At 41.0% G+C, this 16,103-nt stretch overlaps 1 protein-coding gene across 8 annotated transcripts in view; it reads left to right on the forward strand.

Annotated features, from left to right (window-relative positions):
- The window catches only part of LOC110522243 (vacuolar protein sorting-associated protein VTA1 homolog), a 46,016-nt gene that overhangs the window by 10,670 nt on the left and 19,243 nt on the right, over positions 1–16,103 (forward strand). For 4 of the 8 annotated variants that reach the window (XM_021600468.3, XM_021600467.3, XM_021600469.3 and 1 more), the window contains exons 2-3: positions 4,476–4,570; positions 11,004–11,131. In XM_021600468.3, coding sequence (XP_021456143.2) covers positions 4,476–4,570; positions 11,004–11,131 — 223 coding nt within the window. The remainder of the gene's footprint in view (positions 1–4,475; positions 4,571–11,003; positions 11,132–16,103) is intronic. The other 4 variants (XM_090232794.1, XM_090232796.1, XM_090232797.1 and 1 more) reach the window with 1 other exon arrangement.

The raw sequence follows: 16,103 nt of genomic DNA on the forward strand, positions 1-16,103 counted from the left end.
AGGTAGACTCCATGTTTTATAAACATGTCAAGGATGATCAATGGAAACACAGTGCACCAGAGCTCAATTTCGAGTCTCATAAAAAAAGGTCAGAATACTTATGTAAATAAGGTATTTCTGTTTTTTTTTATTTTTAATAAAAAACTGTTTTCACTTTGTCCTTTTTGGGTAATGTGGGTAGATTGATGAGGGAAAAAAATGTATTTAATCAATTTTAGAACAAGGCTGTAACGTAACAAAATGTCAAGGTCTGAATACTTTCCAAATGCACTGTCTGCTGTCTGTTACTGCCTCACTGCCTCATACCCATCACTGTTGATCTGGACAAGAATGATTACCGAATTCCTTGGTCTGTAAACATTGACATTTACAGTGAAACATTAAATTTTTCCCATTCATAGGCTTCATACTGAGAGCAGCCTTGTGTCAAAGACCGGTGCCTTTATTTAAATTAACCCACTGTATTTTTGCCTTACTTAGAGCACTCCCAGCTGGGCATATTTGCTTTTTTCTTTTCTGCTGGGAATCACCATGTTTTACAATGTAATGATTGGAAATGTGACTTTTGCTGATTTACTCTATTGATGTGCTGCTGAAATGGAAGCTGATGTTGGCTTGCCTACTTTCTGTCCTCTTCAGCTCACAGGCAGGTCTATAGAAGCCTGTTGCATTTGAGGCAAAGACAGTTGGCAAAGGTAGTTGTCAACTTCAGAATGACAAGTGCATCACTGGTCTTACTGACGAGCTCAATAAAATACAGTACTTTACATTGTCATTTTGGTAACAAACATTCGCTGAAATATTGGGCTTGCTCATGGTTTGGTGTAGCCTATTTTATGATCTGCTTAGCAAATTGCATGGTTGCACTCTTTGAAGAATGGCAGATCCTTGTTCCATGTTCCTTGGCTAGACAGGCTATAGGCTACAAGCTGTTCTAGTGGCTCACCTTTTAATTTCCTTAGGGACAGCAGCATCCATCAACCTGTGTGCATTTAAATTGCCAATGTGTGGGTGGAGAAAGGTGTTATCTTCATTAGAGAGGAGGACACCTACATGGGTTCTGGGTAAGCAGAGTCCACATGCCTGCCTTTGTCTAGCTAATGACTGAACTACAGCTGGCGTGATTTGTTGTTCTGTCCCGGTTGGAGACAGCACATTATTAAGGCTCTGACTGAAGTCCTTCAGGGACTCACACCTCAGGCTCTAGACTACCATTCAAAACAGTCAGTATACTGCTTTTTCTTCTACCTTTTCCTGGTTATACTCATTTTCTGTTTTGTATTATTGTTCTACAGCCTACATACAGTAGGGCAAAAAAGTATTTAGTCAGCCACCAATTGTGCAAGTTCTCCCACTTAAAAATATGAGAGAGGCCTGTAATTTTCATCATAGGTACACTAGGTACACTTCAACTATGATGGACAAAATGAGAGAGAAAAAATCCAGAAAATCACATTGTAGGATTTTTAATGAATTTATTTGCAAATTATGGTGGAAAATAAGTATTTGGTCAATAACAAAAGTTTCTCAATACTTTGTTATATACCCTTTGTTGGCAATGACAGAGGTCAAACATTTTCTGTAAGTCTTCACAATGTTTTCACACACTGTTGCTGGTATTTTGGCCCATTCCTCCATGCAGATCTCCTCTAGAGCAGTGATGTTTTGGGGCTGTTGCTGGGCAACACAAACTTTCAACTCCCTCCAAAGATTATTTATGGGGTTGAGATCTGGGCTAGGCCACTCCAGGACCTTGAAATGCTTCTTACGAAGCCACTCCTTCGTTGCCCGGGCAGTGTGTTTGGGATCATTGTCATGCTGAAAGACCCAGCCATGTTTCATCTTCAATGCCCTTGCTGATGGAAGGAGGTTTTCACTCAAAATCTCACGATACCTGGCCCCATTCATTCTTTCCTTTACACGGATCAGTCGTCCTGGTCCCTTTGCAGAAAAACAGCCCCAAAGCATGATGTTTCCACCCCCATGCTTCACAGTAGGTATGGTGTTCTTTGGATGCAACTCGGCATTCTTTGTCCTCCCAACATGACGAGTTGAGTTTTTACCAAAAAGTTATATTTTGGTTTCATCTGACCATATGACATTCTCCCAATCTTCTTCTGGATCATCCAAATGCTCTCTAGCAAACTTCAGACAGGCCTGGACATGTACTGGCTTAAGCAGGGGGACACGTCTGGCACTGCAGGATTTGAGTCCCTGGCGGCGTAGTGTGTTACTTATGGTAGGCTTTGTTACTTTGGTCCCAGCTCTCTGCAGGTCATTCACTAGTTCCCCCCGTGTGGTTCTGGGATTTTTGCTCACCGTTCTTGTAATCATTTTGACCCCACGGGGTGAGATCTTGCGTGGAGCCCCAGATCAAGGGAGATTATCAGTGGTCTTGCATGTCTTTCATTTCCTAATAATTGCTCCCACAGTTGATTTCTTCAAACCAAGCTGCTTACCTATTGCAGATTCAGTCTTCCCAGCCTGGTGCAGGTCGACAAATTTGTTTCTGGTGTCCTTTGACAGCTCTTTGGTCTTGGCCGTAGTGAAGTTTGGAGTGTGACTGTTTGAGGTTGTGGACAGGTGTCTTTTATACTGATAACAAGTTCAAACAGGTGCCATTAATACAGGTGTGAGTGGAGGACATAGGAGCCTCTTAAAGAAGAAGTTACAGGTCTGTGAAAACCAAATACTTATTTTCCACCATAATTTGCAAATAAATTCATAAAAAATCCTACAATGTGATTTTCTGGATTTTTTTTCTTCTCATTTTGTCTGTCATAGTTGAAGTGTACCTATGATGAAAATGACAGGCCTCTCATCTTTTTAAGTGGGAGAACTTGCACAATTGGTGGCTGACTAAATACTTTTTTGCCCCACTGTATGTAGGATCTTAATTTGACCAATTTCTGCAACCGGTTGATCAAATTAAGATCCAACATCAGTAGTCCTAGGTGTCACTTCCCACATCTTCATTCATTTATCATGTGTGAATAGAACTGTCAATTCGGTTGTTCCTGAATTTGCAGTAGCTCTTTTTGTTAATTCAGGACCTCAATCTGCAGTAGATTTAATTGCAATTTAATTGGGGTTTATGATAGACCCAGCCTTGGTACGAATGATGATGTTAGGCAACATGCTCTAACGGGACTGATAATGATATTGTAGTGAAGTAGCATTAACGTTAGTTAAAACGTGCATTATAGTCGTTGATTCTTACCAGTTATTTATGCTTACTAAATATCAGTGGGTCGAGTTGTCCGTCATCATCATAGGGGTTAAGGAGAGGGGCAAAATGCTGGGGAATCATCTTGCATGTCTTCTGGGGGAGAGGATCAATTCCCTTGGATGGAGGTTTCCCTCCGGTCTGAAATAACCCTCGCCCTCTCCCATCCAGAGCGACACACAGGAGCAACCAGGGTCAACACCGTGCCCAAGGGCACGTGGACAGATCTCCCACAAAGTCAAAAATCGGGACCCCAAGTTCCCAACCGCCAGGCCACCAACCCTCCAAGATACCCCCTCAGTTCCCCGAGAGCTGCCCTTCAACCACCCGAGCCCCCCCCCCCCCCCACACACACACACACACGTCTCCCACCAAGTCAAAAAAATGACCTGAATTTAGACAGTTCTTTGTTGGTTGGAAACTGCAGCACTCGAAACAGCTGTAAGCCCAGAGTTGTTGGACTTGGCAGTGACGTCTCAAACATTCAGTGTGCGTCCAAAAGTTGCACACAGCGAAGACGTTAAGGCTCATGGGACTATCCCTCACCAGATGTCTGGGTGTGCGCATGTTTTAAATCTCTGAAAACTGAGAGAAGGGCGCTAATGGTCCAGAGTCTGGATGCATACAATTGAAGCATGCAAGGATCTGGCAACATGGAGGAGAGGGTGGACGGACAGTGTGTTTTTAAAAACATGAGAGCCAAGACTGTGTATCCAGGCTGTTATGTGCTCAGTGGTACAATGCTAAGGAGACAACCGCAATAATGCTAATATTTACACAGCCTCTTTCAGAGACTTGCACTGTTGAGAGGATGAATAATTTCACCCAAAGTGAGTGTCATAACTAACAGAGGAATGTGAAAATAATCAAGTATGGCTCAAGTTTTAAGAAACTAGTAAGGCCTATTTCTAGAGGTTCTCAGACTGCATGCTGGACAAATTATTAGGGTACTTTAATTTGAAAGACCTCATCGTGAACGCAAAAACACATTTTTGATTTCCTCCACATAACATACAGAACCATGTACCCAGTCCACTTTTGCTCTTACCATATCAACTTGGTGTTTTAAACTTAAAACATCTACGATAGCCAAAAATCTCAAATGAAATACTTGACAGATGATCAGATCTGGGAACCAGAGGGTGTTGACATTTTGATATTGTAGAAACATTTTCAGTGAAACGTGAAGCATCACCACTGACTCATTGCTCTGAGATTAAATAGTGATACCTGTTTCCTTCTCTGTCAGGTCGGCTTTATGCCATGCAGACGGGAATGAAACTGGACAGCAAAACCCCAGAATGTCGGAAGTTTCTTGTGAAACTGATGGACCAGTTAGAAACGGTAAGATATCAGCCAGCCTACACTTTGCAATGTTTAAACAGGTTTGCTCACAATATAACAAGTCTATTTACCATTGTCCCATTGTATTCACATTATTATTAGTTGATTTAATAGATTTTCGGTCAGATGTCATAATGCACTAAACACTAGAATGTGAGGTAGGCTAGATGGATAATGCTATCTAGTTCCTCAACTCTGTACAAATATCCACAAAGTAAAATGTATCACACCACTTATGTCTGTTAGGGAACTCCAGTAATGAATATCTTCAAACCTATCCTGGCTGCTAAGAGCTCTTTAGGATTAATGGCATTTTACTTTTTTTCCAAAGCGAGTCAGGGACAGGCCTTCTAGCAGATTCAATTTCCCCTCAGAAGTGGATTATGGCACTGCCTCACAAAAAGGCCATTAACGGCAGAGTGGCAGCCTCCCATGGTTGAGTTCTGCAGACATGATTGAAATGTCTGCACCTCATCATTTTCAATTATAGGAGTGAGATACTCTTTGATTCAACCTAACATCTGTAATGTACAGTCATTGCTGTATAATCCAATTTGAGGATGAATTCCTTGATTCACATTCACAATGTTGTCAAAAGGTGAATGCCAAATGTTTTATTTCAGATGCCAAATGTCGAGCAGTTATGATTTAGCTTTTCCATCAGGTATTTACATCTCTCTAAAATAAATAATGTAGCTCACAATTTGATTAGGTAAACTTTTTAAAGTTATCCAAGGACAATTTGGAATTTGAGAGTCTGCTAACGCATTTAGTCAAAGCTCATGGAATTTACAATAGATTATTTTATTTTTTTCCTCATCAATCTACTCACAATACCCCATAATGACAGGGCTAAAACAGGTTTTTAGACATTTTTTGCAATGTGTGTATATATTAAAAACAAATACCTTATTTACATAAGTATTCAGACCCTTTGTTATGAGACTCAAAATTGAGCTCAGATGCATCCTGTTTCAATTGATCATCCTTGAGATGTTTCTACAACTTGATTGGTGTCCATCTGTGGTAAATTCTATTGATTGGACATGTTTTGGAAAGGCACACACCTGTCTATATAAGGTCTCACAGTTGACAGTGCATGTCAGAACAAAAATCAAGCCATGAGGTCGAAGGAATTGTCCATAGAGCTCCGAGACAGTATTGTGTTGAGTCACATATCTGGGGAAGGGTACCAAAACATTTCTGCAGCATTGAAGGTCCCCAGAACAAACCACCAAGACTTCCTAGAGCTGGCCGCCCGGCAAAACTGAGCAATCAGGGGAGAAGGGCCTTGGTCAGGGAGATGACCAAGAACTCGATGGTCACTCTGACAGAGCTGGAGAGTTCCTCTGTGAAGATGGGAGAACCTTCCAGAAGGACAACCATCTCCAACCACTCCACCAATCGGGCCTTTATGTTAGAGTGGCCAGACAGGAGCCACTCCTCAGAAAAAGGCACAAGACAGCCCGCTTGGAGTTTGCCAAGGGCACCTAAATACTCTGGAAACAAGGTTCTCTGGCCTGATGAAACCAATATTTAATTTTTGGCCTGAATGTCACGTTTGGAGGAAACCTGGCACCATCACTACGGTGAAGCATAGTGGGGGCAGTATCATGCTGTGGGGATGTTTTTCAGTGGCAGGGACTGGGAGACTAGTCAGGATCGAGGGAAAGATGAACGGAGCAATGTACAGAGTGATCCTTGATGAAAACCTGCTCCAGAGCGCTCAGGACCTCAGACTGGGTCGAAGGTTTACCTTCCTGCAGGACAACAACCCTAAGAACACAGCCAAGACAAAATAGGAGAGGCTTTGGGACAAGTCTCAATGTCCTTGAGTGGCCCAGCCAGGGCCCGGACTTAAACCCGATCGAACATCTTTGGGCAGACCTGAAAATAGCTATACTGCGACGCTCCACATCCAACCTGACAGCGCTTGAGAGGATCTGCAGAGAAGAATGGGAGAAACTCCACAAATACAGGTGTGTGTGTATATATAAATAAACATATATTTAAATACATATATACATATATATAATATAATAATATATATTATATAAAAATGGAAATATCACATTTGCAAATAATTCTTAACTGTTTTTGCTTTGTCATTATGGGGCATTGTGTGTAGATTGAGGGTGGAGGGGGAAATATTTAATCCATTTTAGAATAAGGCTGTAATGTAACAAAATGTGGAAAATGTCATTGGGTCTGAATAGTTTCCGAGTGCACTGTATGTTTTGAACAATGAATTCCTTCAGAAATCCTTTGAGTGGAATTGTGAAACGTAATGAAAAATCTGTAATATCTACTTGAAGTTTCAAGCTCTGCATTTTAATGTAAGACCAGATCACCATATATTTTCCTAGAGATTTTCTAAAAAAGGTTTTAATGCGCCATAGGTGGTCGAGTCGCATGAAAACTAAGATTTGGCACATGACGATTAATGTTTTCTTTAACTATTCTCTGTCAAACATTCACTCTTTGATATGTGTATCCTTCATTGAGGAACGTTTGTTAGATGTCGTGGAAAGGAAGCTCCAATAATAACCAATACATTCTCATGTAAAAATGAACTGTTATATCATCTATGTAATTGTGAAAAAAATGGCAATTTCTGAACATCTATTTTATCTTATAAAATGGTTTCCTTTGAGAACTGTGGTGACCCCAATGTTTTGAGAGCACTGTATTCACATCAGAGTTCAAAAGACAGGGTTTAATGGTGTTCCTCTAAAATGGGGAGCAGGAAGCAACCTCAGGATGCTGTTTGCTCCTGTGCCCAGGGATTTTTATTGACATTTTGGAACCAATTAAGAAAATCCCAGGGCTTTCTTTGTCCCCCGAGCAAGGTTTTACTGTTGCTGTAGTAAGATTCATTACATGTCACAGCAACAGGATGTCTTAGCCAGCCCCAGTGGATACATCCGGTCTGAAGGGCTTTTCAAAAGGTGGTGAAGAAACCTATGAAATACACGTTTAACTTTTAACCCACTATCGCAAATTAGGTCAATATGGACTCGGTACAGATTGTAAAACTTGTCTTGCGTCTTGTATGATATTTCTGGAAGTGAATGTGGAACCATTGTTTTATTTTTCCTCCCTAATCATGGGAAAATGAGTAAGGAAGACTTTCATTCCATTCCAGAAGTGAATGCAGGGTATGAAACTGAAGAAACAGAAATCTTACACAGCACCATGTGGAACTTTCTCATTTTCTCCAAATGACAGTTTAATTTCCACTAAAGCCACACATTTCTAGGTAAACAAACAACCAATTATTGTTATTTTGTGCAGAGAATGGATAATTAAGATGACAATCTGTATTTTATTCTGGCATTGAAAAGCTTAATCGTGCCCGCAGCCCAGCCCTCGGCATATTGACCAGTATGGCTGGCTGAGTGCCATCGCTCAGGCTGTTGATTGCTGTTTGGGCCGGGGTAGACGCAATCTTGGCTCGTTCTCTGCTTCGTTTAATTAGCTTTCTTAGAGCAGTGGATTAGGCAAGAAAGGTCTGGTGGAAGATATTAGTTAGGCTATACACTAATGGGCATCGGTTTCATGGAAACGGCTGTTGTTGTTTTCCTGATCGCAGCATTGGGCGTCTTAAACATTGCATGCCCAGTCACTTCAATGCACTGGCCATTTTGTTTTTGTTCTCCTACAGTCCCTCTACAGGATTGTCAATAGGTCTAGCTCTGGTTTGTTAGGGTTGCTTTAAGACACTTGAAAAGGGCTGCAAGAAAGACATGTCACTCAAACCATCCAAGAAGAAGCAGCCCTTCATGGAAATATCGTCCTGAACTATTGGAAATTGTGTTTTTCAAAGCTGTTTTAGTACCACATGGATTTCTAGAGAACCCAGAGGAGTGGTGTGATCCAAACTGAATCCTTTGATTCAATTAGGAGTTTGATCCTTGACTCTTCTTTCTATAAAGTCGGCATGCTTCCTTCCAAGTTTGTTTTAAAGTCCTCCGCTACACTTTAGCACAAGTGATGTACTGTGCTGTGTATTGCCTTAAGGATAGGTTGAGATTTCATTAAAACGTGAACAGTACGTCCATTCAGAAGAGCAGAGTCCACCTGTTGAAATGTAACCAGTATTATTTGCTTTACTGATTTTACAAGGAAACCTGACGCTCTCTAGCAGACTGTAACATCTCAGAGAACAGCTGCCTCTGCTGCAGTAAGTGAGCTTTGCGGATGTATTTTTGGGCACTGGCCACGACAAACCATTAAGACACAATAGCATTAAGACACAGCAATCATTTAATTTGTCAGGGGCAAACGGGTTGAACATATAAGGATGAAGACAATCAACTTAACCACACCACCCAATCACAATTCGGGTCGAGAAGAATGACTTAAGTTTTAAAGTCACTGGTATTGTCATAGATGACTCATTGCCATGTAAGAGAGGTGTAATAAAGTTAAGTGCCAGTTCTTGGCCACTGGCTTTGATGTTTCCGGTGAAATCCAATGTCCTTTTGGTCAGTGGTTTACTAGTGGTCTTCTGTACAAGGTTTATTGTCCAGCGTTGTTGAAATGAGTGCGGTAAAACCATCCCTTGGTTATTGTCCATGTTATTATCTGTTGGTGCGTCTCCAGAGACCCTCCACCCCACCATGCTATACTCTATTAATTACAAGAGTGTTCTGGAGTGGAATTAAAGTGTGTGCTCTCTGCTGCATCCCAGGAATCAATGAGTCACACATGGAAAGCCTCACTTCTCAGAAAAAAACACAGCCATCGCAGATTTGTCACACGGTCCATGCACAGAACAGTACACAGGCTCCCTTTATGTATGCACTGCGTCTGTGTGTGCTGTTCAGCATCCAGGAATCTAGGAGGAGCACTTTGTGTCAGTTGAAAGATTTACAGTGCCTTCAGAAAGTATTCATACCCCTTTATTTATTCCACATTTTGTTGTTACAGCCTAAACTCAAAATGGATTGATTCTTTCTCAACCATCTACACACCCCATAATGGCAAAGTGATAAACGTGTTTTTAGAAATGTTTGCAAATTTGAGAATGAAGTATCTAATTTACATAAGTATTCACACCTCTGATTCAATATGTTGTAAAAGCACCTTTGGCAGTGATTACATCTGTGAGTCTTTCTGGGTAATTCTCTAAGAACTTTCCACACCTGGATTGTGCAACATTGGCCCTTTAAAAAAATATATATTTTCAAAATCATTCAAGCTCTAATAAATTGGATGTTGATCATTGCTAGACAACCATATTCAGGTCTTTCCATACATTTTCAAGTAGAGTTAAGTAAAAACTTTAAATGTTGTCTTGGTAACACCAGTGTAGATTTGGCCTTGTGTATTAGGTTATTGTTAAAGGGTGAATTCATCTCCCAGTGTCTGATGGAAAGAAGACTGAACCAGGTTTTCCTCTAGAATTTTGCTTGTGCTTAGCTCCATTCCGTTTCTTTTTTATCCTGTAACACTACCCAGTCCTTAACGATGACAAATGTACCCATAACATGATGCAGCCACCACTATGCTTGAAAATATATATAGTGGTCCTCAGAAATACCTTGTATTGGATTTGCCCCAAACTTTGTATTCAGGACAAAAAGTTAATTGCTTTGACACATTTTTTGCAGTATTACTTTAGTGCCTTGTTGCAAAGAGGATACATTTTTAGGAATATTTATATTCTTTACAGGCTTCCTTTTCACTCTTTCAATTAGGTTAGTATTGTGGAGTAACTACAATGTTGTTGATCCATCCTCAGTTTTCTCCTATCACAATCATTAAACTCATGGTGAAGTCCCTGAGCAGTTTCCTTCCTCTTCGGCACCTGAGTTGGGAAGGACGCCTGTATCTTTGTAGTGACTGGGTGAATTGATGCACCATCCAAAGTGTAATTAATATTATCACCATGCTCCAAGAGTCTTAGTGGTTGAATCTGTGTTTGAAATTCACTGCTCGACTGAGGCTCCTTACAAATAGTTGTGTATGTGGGGTACGGAGATGAGGTTGTCATTCAAAAATCATGTTAAACATGCAATTTATTATGTGACTGAAGTACATTTTTACTCCTGAACGTATATAGACTTGCCATAACAAAGGGGTTGAATACTTTAAATGTTTAATTCATTTACAAAATATTTGAAAAAACGTAATTCCACTTTGACATTTATGGGGTATTGTCTGTAGGCCATTGACAAATAATCTCAATTTAATCTAGATTAAATTCAGGCTGTAACACAACAAAATGTGGGAAAAAGTCCAGGGTTGTGAACTTTCCGAAGGCACACTAAGATCTGAAAAAGTAGTGAATCTGCGTTTCCAAACTACTCTGTATTGATTGATTTGCCTTTAGAAAAATGATTGCCGCTTAGAGCCTGTGGATTTTCAGTTTGGATGTGCCTGCCTGCAGGACATAATTGTGTGATTTTGACGCTGTTGTGTTTTTCAGATGAAGATGGAGCTGACTGACAGTGACTCAATCACCCATGAAGTTGTCGGCAATGCACACATCGAAAACTATGCCTTAAAAATGTTCCTCTATGCTGACAACGAGGATAGGTCAGGAAGATTCCACAAGTAAGGCTATGTCTTCCCTCACCATTACTACCTGCGTAGCTTGTGTAGAGTCAGCCTGCTGTACTGTAGCTGCAGGCCGCTCCCTGCCTCTTGAATTTCAGCATGGTAATGGATTGGTTCCAATGTCGTTTTTGTTTTTTTTTCTTCATCTTCTTCTGGTTCCAATACGTAAGCCCTCATGATTACCATTTCCTTTCACTGAACCATGACACAAAATAATCACACTGTTGCTTTTGCACATGGAGTCCAGTCCAGAGTCTAAAATTAGCAACAAAGCCATGTCTGTGTGAATATATTGCCACAGGGGCCAGATGATTCCTATTGGCCATTCAGGTGTAGCGTTACAGGCCTGGCTGGCATTATGAGTGTGTTGTGGGCACTGACAACAGCAGCAGAGCTGGACAGTAAAGCAGAGTCTTCCATGAACTGTGGGTGCCAGGCCAGCCAGGGTCTCCATTTATGCAGTCCGGGTCTGGACTGGAGCAGCTCCACTGCCTGTGAGAGATAACAGCCCTGTTTTACACAGCAGCACTCCCATTACTACCAGTAGCTCGCAGCCCACGTATGAGTAGCTCGCCAAACAATTCTGAAAGTACATGCAATGATCATGTGTTTCACTGCAAACTGTCGTAAACGAATCTCAGAACTATCCGCAAGCTACCATTCTAATCAACGCAACATTGACATTATTCCACCCCTAGTTAGCCACTATTGGCTTTCAAGCCAGACCTAACACAAAAACGTGCCAATTAATTTCCAGCAATATTGCCTGTCTGTTTGTGTGGTGCACGGATTTGTCTCACTCCATGTGTCTCACTCCATGTGTAACCAGTTGATGTGATAACCGTCTTGTGGGTTGACAGAAATACTTTCCTCAATACCTTCTCAATTAAATGTTAACTACAAAGTAGGCTTACCTGGCAGAAGTATATCATTTGTATCTATTATTTGTTATTTACAAACTTTGCCATGAAATGAGTATCAGTACAGAGCCATCACTAGACCGGCACATTAGACACACATACTTCTCTCGCTAGATGCGCAATAAAGGGCCAGATGAGCAATTAAAGGGGAATTACACAAAGAAATCGAAATGTGTTAGTTTTCTTCCAGACCTAAAAAAAGAATTGTTTTCAGATGTAATTTAAGCGTTAACATGGACTCATAACATCCTATTTTGTTTTTTTATCTATGAACAATTTACATTTTAAGAGTGAATAAAAAAAATAAAGAAATGTAATGATCTAAAACCAGCAAAAATGTAACTGAGAACATCATTTGGGAAAATATAAAAGAGAAATGTGGGGGACAAACACAGATCTTACCAGGTATATTGACAGGAAAAAACCTGGGGAAGAGTTGCAGTGGAGAGGGGAAGAAAATAATGTGCCAATTTCTAAGTAGCTCTCATGCTAGAAAAGGTTGGAGAACCCTGGCGTACAGGATGTTGTCTCCTATGTGGTGACTCCAGGCCCCAGATACAGTGCCAGCCACAGTCCTGAACACTGGAGAGAAGTTTAAAATTTTAGTTTAGCAGGTCTAATTAAAGACAATCCGTTTTGCATATGTCTGTCTCCCCCATTCATCTTGTGCAAGGTAGCAATTTAGATTTTAAAAACGTTGCGCCCATATTTTAAGCTGACAGGTTTTCACTAATCCGCTCATTTGTTTCTAAGCAACAAGCAATGTTTTTATTAAACTCACTCATCACTTGAGTTGCAAGAAAAATTGCCGGTTCTGATGATTCATGTCCTGTTCTCAACAAGTTAACTTTTGATGAAACAAAAGTAGCTTCCCTAAATGCATAATTTAAATATTGTTTTTTTTCTGTTGATTGGCATTAAGTATGTACATAACTTCGTCTAGTCTTAAATGGTGGTAATTGCAGGAATAACAGCATGGTCCCATATTTTAGGGAATCCATCAAGTATAAAAGGGAAATAATTGAACAAGCATTGGACCTTTTGTCCTATTATGTTACTGTCCAGTTATGGGCTTTGAATTTCAAAGGTTTAAAATCTTGTCAGTACCAGTGTTAATCTCGTCCACCAGCTGGCTCTTTCTCTGTCGAACCGTCTGGTTTCACAACGCCTCAGAATGGAACGTGAATGAAAGCCTATGGCAGGACTGGATAAAACAACTGCAGGTTTTAATTGTCTGATCTAGCAGTCCATTACCATCTAGCATAACACTTAGAACCTCCCCCCTTCTGTACAGCCATGGCCAAAAGTTTTGAGAAAGACACAAATATTAATTTTCACAAAGTTTGCTGCTTCAGTGTCTTTAGATATTTTTGTGAGAGGTTACTATGGAATACTGAAGTATAATTACAAGCATTTCATACGTGTCAAAGGCTTTTATTGACAATTACATGAAGTTCATGCAAAGAGTCAATATTTGCAGTGTTGACCCTTCTTTTTCAAGACTTCTGCAATCCGCCCTGGCGTGCTGTCAATTAACTTCTGGGCCACTGATGGCAGCCCATTCTTGCATAATCAATGCTTGGAGTTTGTCGGTTTTTGTTTGTCCACCCGCCTCTTGAGGATTGACCACAAGTTCTCATGGGATTAAGGTCTGGGGAGTTTCCTGGCCATGGACCCAAAATATTGATGTTTTGGGTCTTTTTATTTTACTAGGCAAGTCAGTTAAGAACAAATTCTTATTTTCAATGATGGCCTAGGAACAGTGGGTTAACTGCCTGTTCAGGGGCAGAACGACCTTGTCAGCTCGGGGATTTGAACTTGCAACCTTCTGGTTACTAGTCCAACGCTCTAACCACTAGGCTACCCTGCCGCCCTTTTTCCTTATGGCAAGGTGCTCCATCATGCGGGATAAGGCATTGTTCGTCACCAAACTGTTCCTGGATGGTTGGGAGAAGTTTCCATCGGAGGATGTGTTGGTACCATTCTTTATTCATGGCTGTGTTCTTAGGCAAAATTGTGAGTGAGCCCACTCCCTTGGCTGAGAAGCAACCCCGCACATGAATGGTCTCAGGATGCTTTACTGCTGGCATGACGTAGGACTGATGGTAGCGCTCACCTTGTCTTCTCTGGACAAGCTTTTTTCCGGATGCCCCAAACAATCGGAAAGGGGATTCATCAGAGAAAATGACTTTATCCCAGTCCTCAACAGTCCAATCCCTGTACCTTTTGCAGAATATCAGTCTGTCCCTGATGTTTTTCCTGGACAGAAATGGCTTCTTTGATGCCCTTCTTGACACCAGGCCATCTTCCAAAAGTCTTCGCCTCACTGTGCGTGCAGATGCACTCACACCTGCTTGCTGCCATTCCTGAGCAAGCTCTGTACTGGGGGTGCCCCGATCCCACAGCTGAATCAACTTTAGGAGACGGTCCTGGTGCTTGCTGGACTTTCTTGGGCACCCTGAAGCCTTCTTCACAACAATTGAACCACTCTCCTTGAAGTTCTTGATGATCCGATAAATGGTTGATTTAGGTGCAATCTTACTGGCAGCAATATCCTTGCCTGTGAAGCCCTTTTTGTGCAAAGCAATGATGACGGCATGTGTTTCCTTGCAGGTAACCATGATTGACAGAGGAAGAACAATGATTCCAAGCACCACCCTCCTTTTAAAGCTTCCAGTCTGTTATTCGAACTCAATGAGCATGACAGAGTGATCTTCAGCCTTGTCGTCGTCAACACTCACACCTGTGTTAACGAGAGAATCACTGACATGATGGCAGCTGGTCCTTTTGTGGCAGGACTGAAATGCAGTGGAAATGTTTTTTGGGGATTCAATTCATTTTCATGGCATAGAGGGACTTTGCAATTAATTGCAATTCATCTGATCACTCTTCATAACATTCTGGAGTATATGAAAATTGCCATCACACAAACTGAGGCAGCAGACTGTGAAAATTAATATTTGTGTCATTCTCAAAACTTTTGGCCACGACTGTACATTGTGGACTTCAAAGCGGGCAGCGCAAGTGATTTAAACAAATAAGTGCGTTTGGAAAATCTCGAAGTACGTATCTTAGAAATATTTTTCACATTTAAACTTTATATGCCCGAACTCTGAATCAATTTATAAATTATATGGTCAATGTAATACATTCATTTTGCTAGGTGATTTACATTTTTCATAGTCACATTTAATGCAACTGTAACTCTGTGTTACTAGGCTCTATGTACAGTACAGTGTTAATTGAGCCTGGGGATGAGGTTACCAGTGTTGACATTTCTTTCAGAATTAAGCTCAGGTCAGTTGTAAATTTTTTTTAAAAAAATGTGTGTTTTCAAATCCTTCTGTTCCAGTGAATTATTTTTTTCCTCATATTGAAAAGAAATACAGTGCATGAAAGTGGGGTGAGATAAAATATCTCATAGCTGAAGGGTGGAAGTCCATCACTGAGTTCTTGTGAGGATCTCTGTCCAAATCATTTGACATAATGCATGTAAATAGCCCGAGGCAGGCCCAGTTCCTGTCCAATGTGCTGAACAGCCAGATAAAAGCCATGAAAGCGCACACTTGTGTTGAGAAATATAGGCTGTAAATGAACCTCCATGGTGTTTCAGCCCTTTCTGTTTTCACATTTACCTCCCCTTCCCCACGACCCACCCTCTGCGTCATGACACCAAATGCCAATGACGTACATCAGATGTGTACAGCTGAGAAGTGGGCAGAGTTGAACAATCTGCAATAGGCGCCCGGGTCTCCATTTGTCAACATAGGCTAGTAGTATTACTGGCAGCCATTAATTGTTCTTCAAGATGCATTTAGTTTTTCTTTTCGTCTCACCATCTTGTTTCCACAACACCACAGTGAGATGAACAACAAACCCACAAAAACATTGCACAACCTTCAGTTAGGTATATATAGATATAGATAGATATAGCCCTTGGTTCTCTCCAGACTTGACTGCCCTTAACCAACACAAAAACATCCTATGGCGTTCTGCATTAGCATCGAACAGCCCCCGTGATATGCAACTTTTCAGGGAAGTTAGAAACT

The sequence above is a fragment of the Oncorhynchus mykiss genome, chromosome 4 (genome assembly GCF_057628025.1).
Source record: "Oncorhynchus mykiss isolate SJ-2025 chromosome 4, ASM5762802v1, whole genome shotgun sequence".
Lineage (NCBI taxonomy): Eukaryota > Metazoa > Chordata > Actinopteri > Salmoniformes > Salmonidae > Oncorhynchus > Oncorhynchus mykiss.